Raw genomic sequence first — 15368 nt, forward strand, 5'->3', positions numbered from 1 at the left:
TCATGTCACTTTTTTCAGCGTTACTGAAACTTTGAACAATCACTAAATGAATGGCTATAAGTTGAGGACTATCTGTACTCCATATTGACTTTGAGTTCTATGAAGAAAGCATTACTTAATTATTCTACAAGTATGAGCATGCCAGTGGTGTAGCACCAATCATTTTTTTATTTCTATTCTGTTTATTAAAAGTTCTTGAATCAGGTAAAATACACCTGAAATATCCAAAATTGAGATCTACAGTGTTCTCCTGAAGTCTTTTCATAACACTGAATTTAATCTTTCCATGATTTACCTAAGCCACTTCAATTACCGCTGGATAAACTTAATCAATGTTAAATTGGAAAACATCATAACTTAATCATTATAGTATTTCTTTGGCCTTATACTTTAGCAATTATGCTGCTTCTTTTTTTTCCTTTTAATTTTTTTCTTTTTTAAAAAACAAATTTATCTTTTTAAATCTCCAAAAATATCTAACTGCAATTTACTGGACAAGCTCTGGTATCTATTTTACTAAAATAATTTTAAAAGAGGAGGTTGAGGTGGAAATATTATAGGATTTCGTTCCAAGTATACATGGATAGATACCCATTATAATGTAGACCTATATACGTTTACTTAGCAAAAAAAGCTGTTATGTCCCCTCAGATTCTCTTTAATGCTTAAAATTATAAACAGTCTGGCTTTGCCAACTAAAATTGAATTCAATGCGAGTGACACTGATACATAATGAAGCTATATGCAGCATGATTTATATTGTAACATAATATGAGAATACTTGTATCTCCGAATGCTAAGGGTTCCTATACTTTCTATTTGTTAGTTTAACAGTTAAATGCAGTCAAGAAAACATTCTAAATAACTTTAAAACAGCAATATTCTGCAATGCCCAGATTTTTCACCAGCAAATTTGTGCCGGAACAGAAGTGTATGTAAATACCGGCTGAAGTCTGTCTAATATGTAAAACTCTACTATAAATGTTTGTGGGGCAAAAAGCCTTCTTCTTCTTTTGCACGTAAGGACTCTGTAACAAATTAGATTACTATATCTAGAGAAAAGGGGTTCCGGTGCTTGAAAGGAAATGCAAAGTAGATAGATGGATGGACATAGAGAATATTCACACAACAGACTTAATTAGATCAGAGAAGAGGCATTAGTGTGTGTTGAGAAGATGATAATCCAGTTAATAGTAGAGGCAGGACTAATTAGAAATTCAAACTATCTCCACCAAGCGGTACTACAAAGATGGTTCTTATTAAGCATTTTATTTGTATTCTTGTTGTGTTTTACCTACTGCAAAAGAGTGCATGGATAACCCATACCTATCCAGGATCAAAGCACCCTGGATTTTTTATTTGCTCCAAGGGAGTGAAAGGGGAGAGAGAAGGAGCTGACAGGCTCTCGGACTCCTCTGCAGCAACTGAAAGAAATCTGAAATGGTTGACTGAATTATAAACTGAAACTGCAATCCTGGTGGAACAGGATTTATTCAACTGGCCAAGGGAATACCTGACTTGGTCAGACACACTGCAGAAAAAGTACCACAAAGCTTCACCTTCTATTTGGAATATGATCAATTATCCATTTGCTAGGAAGATGAAATATTCCAAATAAAAAGTGCCCCAAGCTACCCTTTTGCACTCATAGGCAAAGCAGCCATAGCTGTGGATTATCAGCAAGTTTAAACTGTTTTCCAAAATCTTACTATTATGCAATAAAGTAACTCCTTAATAGCCATTTGCAGCTTTGTGATTTGCATAAAAGCAGAGAAACACAGCTGCATTATCAGCAGTGCAAAGCTTAAATGCTATGCATGCAAACTCAATTTCTAATTTAGAAATGCATACATTACAAATCTAAATTAACGTTAACCAAAAGAAAGCTCTAAATGCATGCTTTAATATCAATATATTATATAATCAATATGAATTAAGGTAGAATATTTTTTTTTAAAAAAATAACATTTCTGAAATGTTGCTGAACTGAGTTCTAAATTATATATAATAACAAATACTAAATACATTTTAAGATAAACATCTTAAAATGGTGCTGGATACAATGCACATAGGAATTGTCTTTCATTTATGGTTCACTTTCTATTTCAGATGGTTCCTGGCATGGATATTTTGGAAAGCACCCAAGGCTGCAGCAGAAAACAAACTACAGAAATAGAACAAGGCCCATTTTTACTCTATTTTTATTCCCTATTTCCAACCCTATTAAGTGGGAGATTAGAACTAGGGAATTTTAATTTGGGGGGAAGGTAGTATAGCTACAACACGCTAGGCTAGAGGGCTGGAACCAGGCTACTAGATTAGATATCATTCCCAAATCTTGGCTTTTCTCCCGATGCATTCTTCCGTGCTGAACCTGATAGATATAAACATGGCGAAAATCACATTTCAGAGTTTTACTCAGGCTAAATAAAGAAATTACAGCTAAATAGGCTATTGTGATAACATCAAGATTTCAGGATGTTTAGACTGAGTTTCTTTTAGTTTTCTTGACTCATCGTTATATACCTGGCATGCCAGTGGCAAGACCCTGACCAAAAGCCAAAGCTGGATTTGCTGCCGCAGCTGCTGCAAGTGACTCTGCCTGTTGCCCCTGTTGACTCTGGTTGGGTGTAAGAGGGCGCTGATTACCGCCAGTACGAAGAACCTATAAAAGACCAATGGCTTTCATTGTATTTTTTTGTGTGTACAATCAAAAGAAATGTGTATTAGGAGCAAATTATTTTGATAGAAAATATACAGCATAAGAGGTGCAAGTTCAAGACATGAGGTTTTGTAGAATCCAATACTGCGAAATATAATTCAAGAAATGGCAAGGAATTGAATTCCACACATTGCAGTAGGTAAGCATGGCAAACAGGTAAGAATTCCATCCTTATAACCATCACCAGCCTTGATATTGTGTTTCTTAACATTTTTAAAATTGCAGTTATCAGAAAATTGGGATTACTAGGTTTAGTGAAGTATCTACTTTCTTGGATCATTGCAGATATAATGCTTGTTGGCTCAAAATCATACAGAAAGAATTCTTAACAGATAATAATGATCTCTTTCTTAGTACATCTTGTTTAGTGAAAGTTACCTCAGTACTTTTAACCATGGTCAATTGTTTGCCAATCAGAGTCAGTACAGATCAGACTGAACTCCTGAGGATTGAATTAGTATTTTTACTCTACAAACATTTCAAATTATAGATAATAAGCATCTTTCACCTATTATTCTGATGAAACTGAACATACAATATGATAAATCACAAAAATCTGACATGTGACCTCTACAACAATTCTTGAAAAAAATATATTTTCATATACATTTATTCATGATTTAATATTTTGTCTTCATCAAAGTCATTTTTTTTTATTTTTTTACTAGAGAATTCTTTTCAATTGACAGGTATTTTAAGAAGTATTTAGCATTTTGTCTAAAGTTATATATCCAATTATTATTATTAATTATCCTCATGAGAAATAAAGAAATTTCTCAGTTCTGCTATGTAGTAGGAAGAAACAAGAAGTGTCGCTCATAAAATACTGTCCTAAGGCCTAGTGCAGTCAAAGTCTGTTGTAGTCATTTTGCTTCAAAATCAGCATCACATGCAAATTTCCTGTGTTTTTCCAATTAATCATGAGGTAAATAGGTTAATAGTAGTGATCATTAGCAACATTTACAAATTAATTTTAAAGCCACGTTCTAACTACCCTTCTATTACCAAACTGATATAACATTAAACAAAGTTAGCTGGGGAAAAAAGGAGTAAAAGAAGAAAGGAATCTAATTATAATTAGGAGCCAGGAAATATTACATCTGTATGAGCCTAAGATTTATCACCTAATAACAGGCACAAATATAAATTACAAGAGACATTAACATGAATTAAAATAATTAAAAACAGGCCATTTCTTTTAATAAAGCAGTAAATTATGTTGTTCAAGCACATTTGTATAAGATAACAGATAATCAGATTCCCTTTAAAATTCCCTTTGAAATAATCCTGAGACAACATCAGCAATTTGTGATCAATACCTTGGATAATTATTCTCATATAAACTCCATTTTTAATGTCAAGAGGCATTTTCTGATTCCAGCTTTAAACAGCAAAAGCCACTTCTATTTATTTAAGACAGGAATCCACTTTTTGCCAATTCCTTCACCCTCTGCAAATCCTGCACTCTCTCTTCCTTGCCATGCAATAAAAATTGGTGGCTATATCAGCTAGATGACGGGTTTCAAACTGGTAGTGTCGCTTTGCTGTCACATGATGTATCGTGACGTTTTCCCCCTTTGCAGAGCTGGGGTGGGTGTGGCCTGCGTGTGATACATCTGGCCCACAGGCTGCCAGTTTGACACCCTTGAGCTAGACAAACAGCCTTCCTAAAAAGATGATTTCTACTTGTGGAATCAGCTTGGTGGATTTGGTATGGTAGTTGGCAGGGAACTATGGAAATGAGAAATAGTACACTCCACAAATATTTTGTAGGGCATGGTAATGGGATCGGATGTCTTGTGATTCTTTCAGATATAAATTAGAGTAGGGACCAGGTAAGAGAAATCAATAGCTTTCCAAACTATTTCCAAGGTAAAACTTGGAATCCTTCAGGTTGGTTGATTTCTGGCTTTCTGCTATTTTTTGAATTTGATCTTTGCTGCTGTGGGGTGTTGCACACACACACATACACACAAAGCCAACATGATGCCTACGTGAATTCAACTAGTAAACAGGGGAAAAAAACGTAAGTATCTCTGGTTCAAAAATCAAGTTCAGTCAAAATCATGGTTCATAGAAACTAAAAATTGCAGACCAACCTGAAAATGAAATACACTTGAATCAGAGTTTTTGGATTGCTACATCTAAGAAATATGTCAAGCCATATAGGAATATTTATACACCCCCCCCCACACACACACAGAGGGGAGGGAGGGAGAAATAATATATAGATTGTTAGATAGCAAAATACACAAGCAAAGAAATATTTGGCATGTTTATCTGTCTGGTTTACCTGCTGCTGTCCTTGTTGTGCCTGTGATGCAGCCTGCTGATTGGCAGTGCTGTTTGCTGTGGCGGCTGCTTGCTGTTGAAACAAGTTGGCTGGATACACGCCCCAAGGAACACCATAATACTGAGGAGGAACAACTGCTGGCCCTGACAAAGAAAAGATTTTTATCAGAATATTTATATTTTCACTTTCTAATGCTTTGGGAACAAAAGTAACTTGATAATACCTAATATTATCATAAATAAGCAAACATCACTACATATGTGATATCAAAATTCCCTTAAACTCCCTGTCAGCCAAAAGACGGCTATATTTTGTCTCTAACAGTTGAAAGAAATATGTGGGAGGTTAGTATACAGTCAATAAAACAATACCTCTTGAAAGCCAGTCAAATTGAATCTTTTACAATTTGATTTTAATGAGAAAATTATGTTTTTTCCCTCCAATTCAAATCAATGTTTCATATGTAATCTACTAATACATAATATAAAAAGAACAGCTCAAGTGAAGCTTTTCTGTAATTTTAAAAAGTTCTTGCTCATTTTCTGCCCATGCATCATCTGACGCACATTAGGTAACATCACTTCCTAAGCAATCTTTTAAAACATTAGTGTAGAAAACACAGAGTGAAAAATAAAATTCCATTTAATATTAATAATTATTTTTGTTTCATGCCGTAATTTTTCCAAAAGGAGACAAAGTGGCCTACAAAAAAGTAACACTATGAAACTATTAATCCAAAACAATAAAAATGCAACAAATTAAAGCAGTTTGCAAAAGCAACCAGGGTAGTCTGATCCTAAACAGCTATCTTATAAATACTTGACTGAATAGGCATATTTTAGTTGTTTAAAATACAATAATCCTGGGGAAAGCCATATACTTAGAAGAAATTTCATAATTGGAGTTTCATTACAGAAAAGGCCCTACTTTTGTTCACTGTGAGCTGAAGCCACCAGTGGGACTGTGAATAAATCCTCCCATTTTTTTTTTTAATGCACAGACCAGATAGTTACTGGGAAAGAAATTTGGATCCTAAGTTGTTTTATAACAGTAATGATTCTCAAACTATGATCCCACAAAGATTTCCTAACCGGCCTCTCCTTTTTAAAAAAGCATTATTTTACTGTATTATTATAAAATACTAGTAGTAACTATAGCACATGTAGTCTTCAACTTATGACTGATCATTTACCTACTGTTTGGAGTTACAAAGGCTTTGGAAGGGGTACAATATGGCCTGTAAAGCCCTTCTGGCAATTGTAAAATGCTGTGCTACCTCCCTGCAGTCAAAACCGTATGTCAAGCAGCTGGCAACTGGTTTACATTACAACTGGTTTCAACATCCCATGGTCATGTGACCCCGATGTGTGATCCAAAAAATGCTCATTTGGACGAATAGATTTGGACGGAAGATGTAATTTGCTTAATGACCACCATAAAAACAATAACCAAAAAAAGTCTGGTCATGTGGGAGCCTCAACTTACAACTGATGCGATTTACAACTGAAATTCTGGCCCCAATTGTGGTTGTAAATCAAGAACTACTTATATTGTTTATTGATTGGAGATAATTAACTCTCTGATGTTTAGATGACTTAAATTTTTAAATAAACATGACCATGTAACCCCCCTTTCTTTGAGAACTACACTGATTCTGCTTACCTCCAGGTATGATTCAAGTTCTACAAACTTTTCTACAATAGTGCTTACCCCCTAGGAGAACTGAAGGTAGCTTACAAGTTTTTTTACAACAATATTACCTGATAGACTGAAGAAATGTGTACCAGATATCATACATATTGACTAAACTGGTTTTATCCCAAAGAGAAATACAAAGAACAACACTAGGGTTATAATCAATATAATAGAACCTAAAAACAAGAAAAGGAAGGAAAATGAACTGGTTTGAGGGTATGCAAAAAGAGCCTCTGACCATTTTCAGGGCAATTCCTGCTGGTAGTATTGAATAAAATAAATCCTGCAGAAAAAGTTCAAGCTTAGGTTAAACATATACACTAATAGAAAAAAGTGACGATTATAGCTAATGGAATGCTCTTTTCAGATTTCCAAATAAATAAATAAACCAGGATGTCCATTTTATTATTTAACATTACTTTAGAAATAGTGGCAGAAAAAGCCTGCAAATAATAGGTTTCAAACAAATAATAGGTTTCAAAATTTGTGGAAAAACGTTATCCAGATGACATGGTTTTATTACAGAACCACAATAGGAAATAAAATAGTTCATGAAAACAATCATTTTGGAGTATATTCTGAATTCAAAACCAAAAATAATTACAAGATATTTTTAACAAAAGGAGAAACCAATCTTCTGCAGGAAGCCCATTTAGTGAAAAACTTTGTTTTAATTTCAAACTACACATGGTCCTCATTTGGTGACAACTGGGATTGGCAACTTGGTTGTTAAATGAAATGGTTGCTCAATTATACTCATGATTGTCAGCAGAACACAATGATTAAAATAAATGTACTACCCAAGATAAACTATCTATTCCTAATGGGATCAATCAGAATTTCAAAGAGAACTCTACAAGAATTGTAAGAAACTGTCAGTAAGTTTATGTACACTGGGAAAAAAACCAAGTATCAAACAACAACAAAAATCCTACATGATTCCACAGAGATGATCTTGCTTTTCCAAAGTCTAAACAGCATCATAAAGCAAACTGCCTGTAGTGGACAACAGAGTAGATAAAATCCTTTGATTGTAGAACAGCAATTTTGGAAGGAACCAGTTTAGCCAATAATTTTGTACATAATTATGGTGTGGAGATGCTAAAAACAAAGTTAAGGAGTCCCTGCAAATTTTATTTTGCTAATCGTTGCCAACTACAAAGGATGATAAAAATTTAAATGATATATTATTAGACAAAATGGGACAACAACATGAAATTCAATGAAAAGAATAATAAGCTCATCTCTAGTGGTTCTCTGAAATGTTTTTCATGTTGGAGACAATTGTAGCAAGAAAAATGTAATTACATATGCAAATATGGTTTACTCAGATTCTAAAAAGACAGCAAGAACTACTTGGTGAAGGCTGGAAGGTATCTTGGTTGATGTACTTACAAATTGCTGGAAAGTAAAATCAAATTTCAAGGACGGACGGACATTTAAAATAGGCAAAATTTTGAAATACTCATACAAAAACAGCACCAGCTGTTAGGGAGTCTGTATAAATTTTTGCTTAGATATGTTGCGCCAAGAGAAAGAAAACAAAAGCTGTATGATAAAACGATGCAGCAATTTAAAGAGACAGTTACAACACCGCATTGGGAAGAGTTACAGACTAAATCTATAAAATTCAAATCAAGTAAAAAATTTAAAGGAAAATTTAAAGGTATTCTACAACTGGTATAAAACTCTATAATAATATCTAAGATAGACAGTAATAAATATTGGAAATGTCACAAAACCACATGCTGAGCATGTAAAAACCCACTCAAGTATTAGAAAGCTATACATACCACAACACAGAAAATTTTGCAATTTTAAGTAGAAATGAATGCTTTTTATTAGTTATTATGTCAGCAAAAATCAACAAGAAACATTAGAATTTAATGAAAGATATGTTTACAGCAGTGAGGATGAATTGTGTTTAACACTGGAAGAAAGATACAATTCTATCTGATTGGAAACTTGGACACAGAGTATTTAGCTATGGCAAAACTAACAGTATAGATATATGTAATGAATGTTAACCAAATTTAAGCAAAAAATAGTTCCCAAACATCACAACACAAGGTAAATATAATCACTTACCATCAGGCATCTATAGGGCTTAAATGTCTACAATACTGTAGACATTTACAATACAATAGTATACAATAATAAATCAGCAGATATACCAAAAAGTGAATGTTAGAAACCCAATAGTTCATTTTCCTCCCCTTCCACCTCATTTATTTATTTGTTATTTTAATTCTTGCTAAATCTGTATTTATTTCCTCTTCTTATTTACATTATATACAGACTTCAATGTGATCTGCAAGAACCTCTTTTTTAATGTTATTTCAGTTATGGAAGAAAAGATCAAATAATTTCATGCTTGCAGTACCAATGTCCTAAATTGTAATGAATATTGATAGAATATTTATCTTTTTTACTTCTACTGTTCTTAATTTATCTAAGCAATGTCAATATATTTTAATTAATGCTGTACAAGTATCACTGTCTTGAAATAATACAATGAATCCAGACTTACAGAAAAAAAGAAAACAACTTCACATTTAAAAAAAATAGAGAGGATGGGCAACGATATACAAATAACATGAATCATCATCTTAACCATCTAAAAATATGAAAAGATCCAAACATAGGGAGGAGGATTTCTCCCATACCCTCCAAACATTTATTTAGTACCACACAATCAGTGGTGGTATGCTACCGTTTCAGACCAGTTCGGCTGAACTGCTAGTTAAAAAAAAAAAAAAGTCCCCCCATGATCAGCTAAGAGGAGGGAAAAAAGGACAATCAGCTGAGAGGAGAAAGAAGAGAAAAGTGCCCTCCCACCTGTCCCTGCGCTTTTCTCTTCTTTCTCCTCTCAGCTGATGGGCATTGCAGGCCCCAGCTGGTGTGGGGAAAGTTGCGCATGCGGGTTAGGTGTGCGTGCACACATGCGCAATCACCGAACCAGTAGTTGAACAGGTAGGACCCCACTGCTGCATACAATGGACACAAAAGTAAAAAAGAAGTATATTCCATTTGTTTAACCTTTCCTTCCAGTCCAACAGCTGCTTTTCTTTAGCAGTCCTAATAGATTTATGGTTGATGTGCCAAGTTCTGATCGCACACCTTCTTCTACTTATTTCTACATAAGTGAAGAGATTCTAAACTGTAGAATGACTGCACTTTTCTCTCTTATTTAATATTATGTAACATAAGATTTTTCTATGGGTACAGCATGAATGCACTCTATAATCTTGTCTCTCTGTCTGACTGTATTATATTTCTACCTACCTACTTCCTTATTTAGAATTAAGGAAGGAATTATAAATTACTGACACTGACACCAATTTTCCCTCTGTTAATTAGGCTGGCAGCTGGCTTTTCTCCAAGTGGCAAACCTTAGATTTTCCATCCTCCTCAAGAAGGACAGAGCAGACCACACCACCTAATGTATCTTCCTAATCATTCAGCACTCTTTTCTGAATTGTGCCCAAAACTCTTCAGCGGTCTTTTCCAGATCTCTCAATGAATTAATAAACATTGCCAAATCCAACTGAGCTATATACCAGTCCATATTATACCATATTAGTTCCACTTTAATACCATAAATCTTCAACAACCAGAGCTGTCTAGGTTCATTTTAGTTGCCAGCCACTTTGTACCTTTCTTTCAAATTTTATCCCAATTCCAGGCAATATTTTAGAGGTTTTTTTGATAATATAACATTCCACCACTAAGGCCAACCCAGTAGCTCTTCCTCCTCTGATGAGAAAGCTTCTTTATAAGAAACTTTGTCAGGTTCTCCTTATCAGCAAAATTTGTTTGGGTTACTGTGTAGATAGTAAGAACTGCCAGCAAGAGTCTAAGGCTGAAATCAGGCTATCATAAACCAAATAACGAGGCTGTAAAGATTTACATCAATTACACTGGCTATAGTAATCCAAATAAGGTTGCAGACTAAATATTTATTAAGAATAAAATTAGATGTGACCAAATAATTTGCATCAACTGACAACAATTGTAGAACAAGAAACGGGTTTACTTATGAACAATTGGAGGGTAGGTGCTAGTAGAATCTGTCTTTTTTAGCCTTAAATACTTGTCTCCATCCAGACCTAGAGGAACCCTAATTGACTGGTCTGTGGTTGTGATCATAGGTTCACCTGGAATTGGTATTTAGAAAACTTATTCTATGCCTGCAAATCATATAGATTAATAAAACTGAGGATAAATCATATTCAGTTTTGTGATTTGAATCAGCCTTTCAGTCAGCAGCTTCCTAAATAACAAACTCCCTTAGATAGCCATACATAAATCATTTAAGCCCAAGAAAAAGTAACTTAACTATGTACAGATTAAGATAGCAAATTAGATGATGCTATCTATTTGATTATGGATTTTAATCCAAGGACGACTTCATCTCTGTTCTCAAATGTCAGGTTTGATCCATTTTATCTGATGGTCAATTTATAATTAAAATACTGAAAATAGTGATATGCTCCTCTTTCCTGCCCTGTCCCAATTTTGTGACATCATTCAAAAGGAAGACAATAAATTGCTAACATTTGGTTTAGTTTTTCTGCTGCCGGGTGTTGAATGAAGGGACTTGGTAGACTAAGAACAATAGGTGTAGAAAAGTCAAATTAAAATCTTGGTTAGAATTCATTCCACAGACATGGGTTCAACAGAAAACAAACAGGACTGAATACTCGATAGTGTCCATAGTAAATTTGATATTTGAAAATCTAGGGGAACAATATCACTAACCTGGATGATTTATACTTTTTTTAAAGCAAATGTTTTTAAAATATGTAATACTGGAGTTGTCTTAAAGCAGTATTGCCTTACCTGCCAAGGTAGCTGCGGCAGCCAAGCCTGCTGCTGTATATGGGTCAGCACCTGGGGGAGCAGCACTGATAATATAGGGATTTGGCACAAAAGCAGCTGGAGCCAAGCCTGCCGAAAATACACCTGTTACAGTAACAAAAGGTTCAATTTCACCAAAAACAGACATCGCACAGTGTTGTACCACACAAGTTTTTAAATGTCACAAGTTTGATGTGATTTCAGAGAATATTGGTAAAAAATTGAAAAGGCTTTAATTGTAACCAACAATTTAAATTTTTCTGCCAATATTAAAAATTCAGTATGTAAAATATGTAATAAGTAATATGCAATAAAGCATTTTGTAAGCTCATTTCATACTAGAACATACATTCCAATAAAATATTTTTATTTTACTACTACTACGACTCTACTTCACAGTTTCACAATCTTTACTGACAAAGCTCTGAGGTCCCAAGGGTGATATACAATGTAGTGCAGGTAGAAAGCAATTCACACAGTGTCTGACCTGCATCTGCTAAAGATCAAGTGGAAGAATCTGGCACTTCTCATTAAGGTTCCCAAGAATTCCTTCCCTCCAACTGCAGCAGCTAAAGACACAGCCAAACATGATTTGTTAAGATCTACCAATCCTATGGATAGTCTTTTGAGGAGGAAACAAGAGCCCTTTGGCAGTTGGAAAAAAATCTATTGTACATATTCCTGCTTATTACCACTGGCTTAAAAAAAAACCTGAAATATTTCTACTAAATCTATGTGTATATATATATAAAATCATAGTTCCCTATACCAACTTTAAGTCCAGAAATTTTTTATTACAAATTTTAAAATGTCTCACCTATATGTGGTTGCTGAGCTGCTGCCAGTGCATATTGTTGCTGTTGTGCTGCTGTTAACTGCTGAACAGTAAGAGGATTAGTCCTCTGAAATATCTAAGACAAAAATGACAACAAGCAAAAGGGATTCGATTTTTGAAGGAGACATGTATTACAACATTAACAAAGACACTTTCTAGTCCTATTTAATTTATAAGACTGGCCCATTATTGGTCCATGGAGTGTTAAGCACAGGACTGTTCAACACTGAATTTCAAATTTAAATAGAATTAATTCTTCAATAATGTTATGAAAGAATTCCACATTATAATAAACTACTACCAGAAATGCAACTTATACTTCATCTTTTTCTTTAGTATACTGTACTACCTGGTGGTAGAAGTCTCAAACACCATGCAAAATATTGAGCTATGAATTATGATTCATAAATGACAATGGGTGAGTTTATTCAAAGCTAAGACATTATGACTGAAATTATATGAATCCAGTGTCTTCCCTTGATATGGAATCGACATGATGTAAACAATTTTTTTACTACAAATTAAAAAGACAACAGCAATAGTAAAAAGAGATGTAAGAACTTTAGAAAACTCCCATTTTTAGTTGAAACTGGTGAGTTATATAATGTTATAATTCCAACCATTAATATGGCTATAAAAGAAATACTAACCTGTTGTTGTGAATTGTAATCAAAGAGTCCCACAGTAGTTCCTGAAGAATCCATTTGTACCTGATTTCCAGGATAATCAAACTGCAGAGAATCAAGACCCACTTGTTCCATAGCATCCAAATTCTGAGATTCAGAGGTTGAAAATTCTTCCACCAGTGGCTTGTGAGTTGAAGGATTAGAAAGCGAAGACAAGCCTTCAGCAGAGTTAGGGTTTGGACCCAAACGCTCAGTTACTTCAGTTGGGGATGCTTGTCGGCTTCCAGGAGTACGACTGCTTAGAAAAAGAAAAAGAAAAAAAATGAGCTTTTATTAAAAAAAAACACAACTGGCTAAAAAGATGTTGAAAAACTTTATACATATAAAGATGTCACAATAATTTTTTGTTCCTTGATTTATAAGAAAATGGCACACAATTGTTCTATATGATAGTTAATGTTGAAATTGTTTGAAAATTAGATCCATCTATAATTTTACATTAATTGGTACGTAATTCAAATAATGATGTACAAAATAACTGTTATCTTGTTATGTTAATGATTACTTTCAGGAGCAGTGGAATGTTAACAGCGAATGGGAAAATTAACATGTTTGAATGATTAATGACCCCAAACCTACACATTAATTTATAGATATTGCTTTTTAGGGTAAACAGTTGGTAAAATTAACCTGCTGGTAAAATTTGCTGCTATTGTTGTTTTTCTTGAACAAGCCAAGTCATGAAACAGCACGCACAGTATGTGCTTAGTACTTTCTGGTAAAGGTAACATAAATGTTTAATAAATATGCTATAGTAGAAAGCGCAGACTTTAAAAAAGTAGATCTACATTTTGAGGGTGATGGTGGTGATGATGATAGGAAAGCACGCTTGGCAGGATATGGGAAGCTCAGGCTTCAAAGCTAAGTTCATGTCTTCAAAGCCAACTTAATTGTGAATCTTAAAAGGGCAGCATTAAGGAAATCCTATTCCAAGTCAATTACACAGCAAGCCTATTTTACACTGAAAAACTTACATAATTGAATACTATTTCTATTAAAACATTTCAGGCAAGACCCTATTTTGAAGATAAAATGAAGAAACTAGGGAATTATAAAGCACATTATGTAACCACATCATTTAGTCATGGCAATCCTGACAATCTGTTCGTACCATAACTGAGGATTACCGGTTGTTAACTGAGGACCTCTTCCTGACAGCTTTTAAGCAACGATAATGGGGAAGCTGACAAGAAGCCAGTGCTAGGCCAAGTGGTTGCTGGTACAAGCATAGCAATACGGAAGGACGCAGGAAAGTGGTGTGAATGAGAATGACTTACAGGAATGGCTTACAACCTTCCTTGTCAGCTTTCCCAGTGACTTTGTTGGAAAGCCAGCAGGAAAGGTTGCAAATGGCAATCATGTGATATGGGACTCTGCAACCTCCTCAGTACAAGCCATTTGCCAAACCATGGGTCGGACAGCTAGAACTTTGAGAAACAGTCATAAGTACCACTTGTTCAGCATTGTTAATAAGAATCTCTGAATGATGGTCATTAACCAAGGACTTTTGAAGAGTTTCTTCAAAAAGGACTATTTGAAGAGTTTCTGTCACATCATCCTTAATCTTCTTTTCTCAAACCTAAATACAGATTTTTTTTTCAATCTCTCCTCATACAATCTAGCTTCTAGTCCCTTGATTAGCTTCATTCTTCTTACTAGAACTTGTTTGAATTTTTCTGACTCCTTGTAATTCCCAGAACTGGTTGTAACACTCAAGACAGGATCTGACCAAAGCAGAACAGAGTGGAATAATTTCTTTTTTTAATTAGGAAATGATATGTCTGTTGCTGCAGCCTACAACTATATTTGCCTTTTGGAGAGTCCCATCCAATGGCTAGCTCATATTTAATTTGGAATCAACTACAAAACATTATTCCACTTACAAACTTTTGAGTTATGAACTTTCACCAATACAAAAAACCTGTCCACAACTCCAACAGGAAAGGTCCCCAAAATTGGGAGGAGGTTAATTTACAGCATGTTACATATATATTTGTTTGGACTTGTGAACAAAACAGATTTATGAACAGCCTCTCAGAATGCAACCTGTTCATAAAAAGAGCATTGCCTAAATTCCAATTGTTTCCATAACTATTGCCAAACCACACTATTTACTATTAATACTAAGCCATCTACAATTGTACATGTGATTTTTGTTTAAACTTTATCTTTGATTCTGTTAAACTCATTCTACCCTTTTCAACCCATTTCTCCAAACTATCAAAATTTTAATGTAATTTATGTCTTCTGGTCAGCTTTAATCACTGAGTATTTTGT

At 34.3% G+C, this 15368-nt stretch overlaps 1 protein-coding gene across 28 annotated transcripts in view; it reads right to left on the reverse strand.

Moving 5' to 3' along the window:
* Positions 1–15368, reverse strand: part of PUM2 (pumilio RNA binding family member 2) — a 71116-nt gene that overhangs the window by 31944 nt on the left and 23804 nt on the right. For 11 of the 28 annotated variants that reach the window (XM_087917824.1, XM_087917812.1, XM_087917809.1 and 8 more), the window contains exons 6-10: positions 13056–13326; positions 12388–12481; positions 11553–11675; positions 5016–5158; positions 2527–2665 (exon numbers count right to left, since the gene is read on the reverse strand). In XM_087917824.1, coding sequence (XP_087773950.1) covers positions 2527–2665; positions 5016–5158; positions 11553–11675; positions 12388–12481; positions 13056–13326 — 770 coding nt within the window. Of the gene's footprint in view, positions 1–2526; positions 2666–5015; positions 5159–11552; positions 11676–12387; positions 12482–13055; positions 13330–15368 lie in introns of all 28 variants that reach the window. The other 17 variants (XM_026695340.2, XM_087917817.1, XM_087917752.1 and 14 more) reach the window with 3 other exon arrangements.

Source organism: Pseudonaja textilis, chromosome 1, assembly GCF_049901715.1.
Source record: "Pseudonaja textilis isolate UNSWEBS1 chromosome 1, rPseTex1.2, whole genome shotgun sequence".
NCBI lineage: Eukaryota > Metazoa > Chordata > Lepidosauria > Squamata > Elapidae > Pseudonaja > Pseudonaja textilis.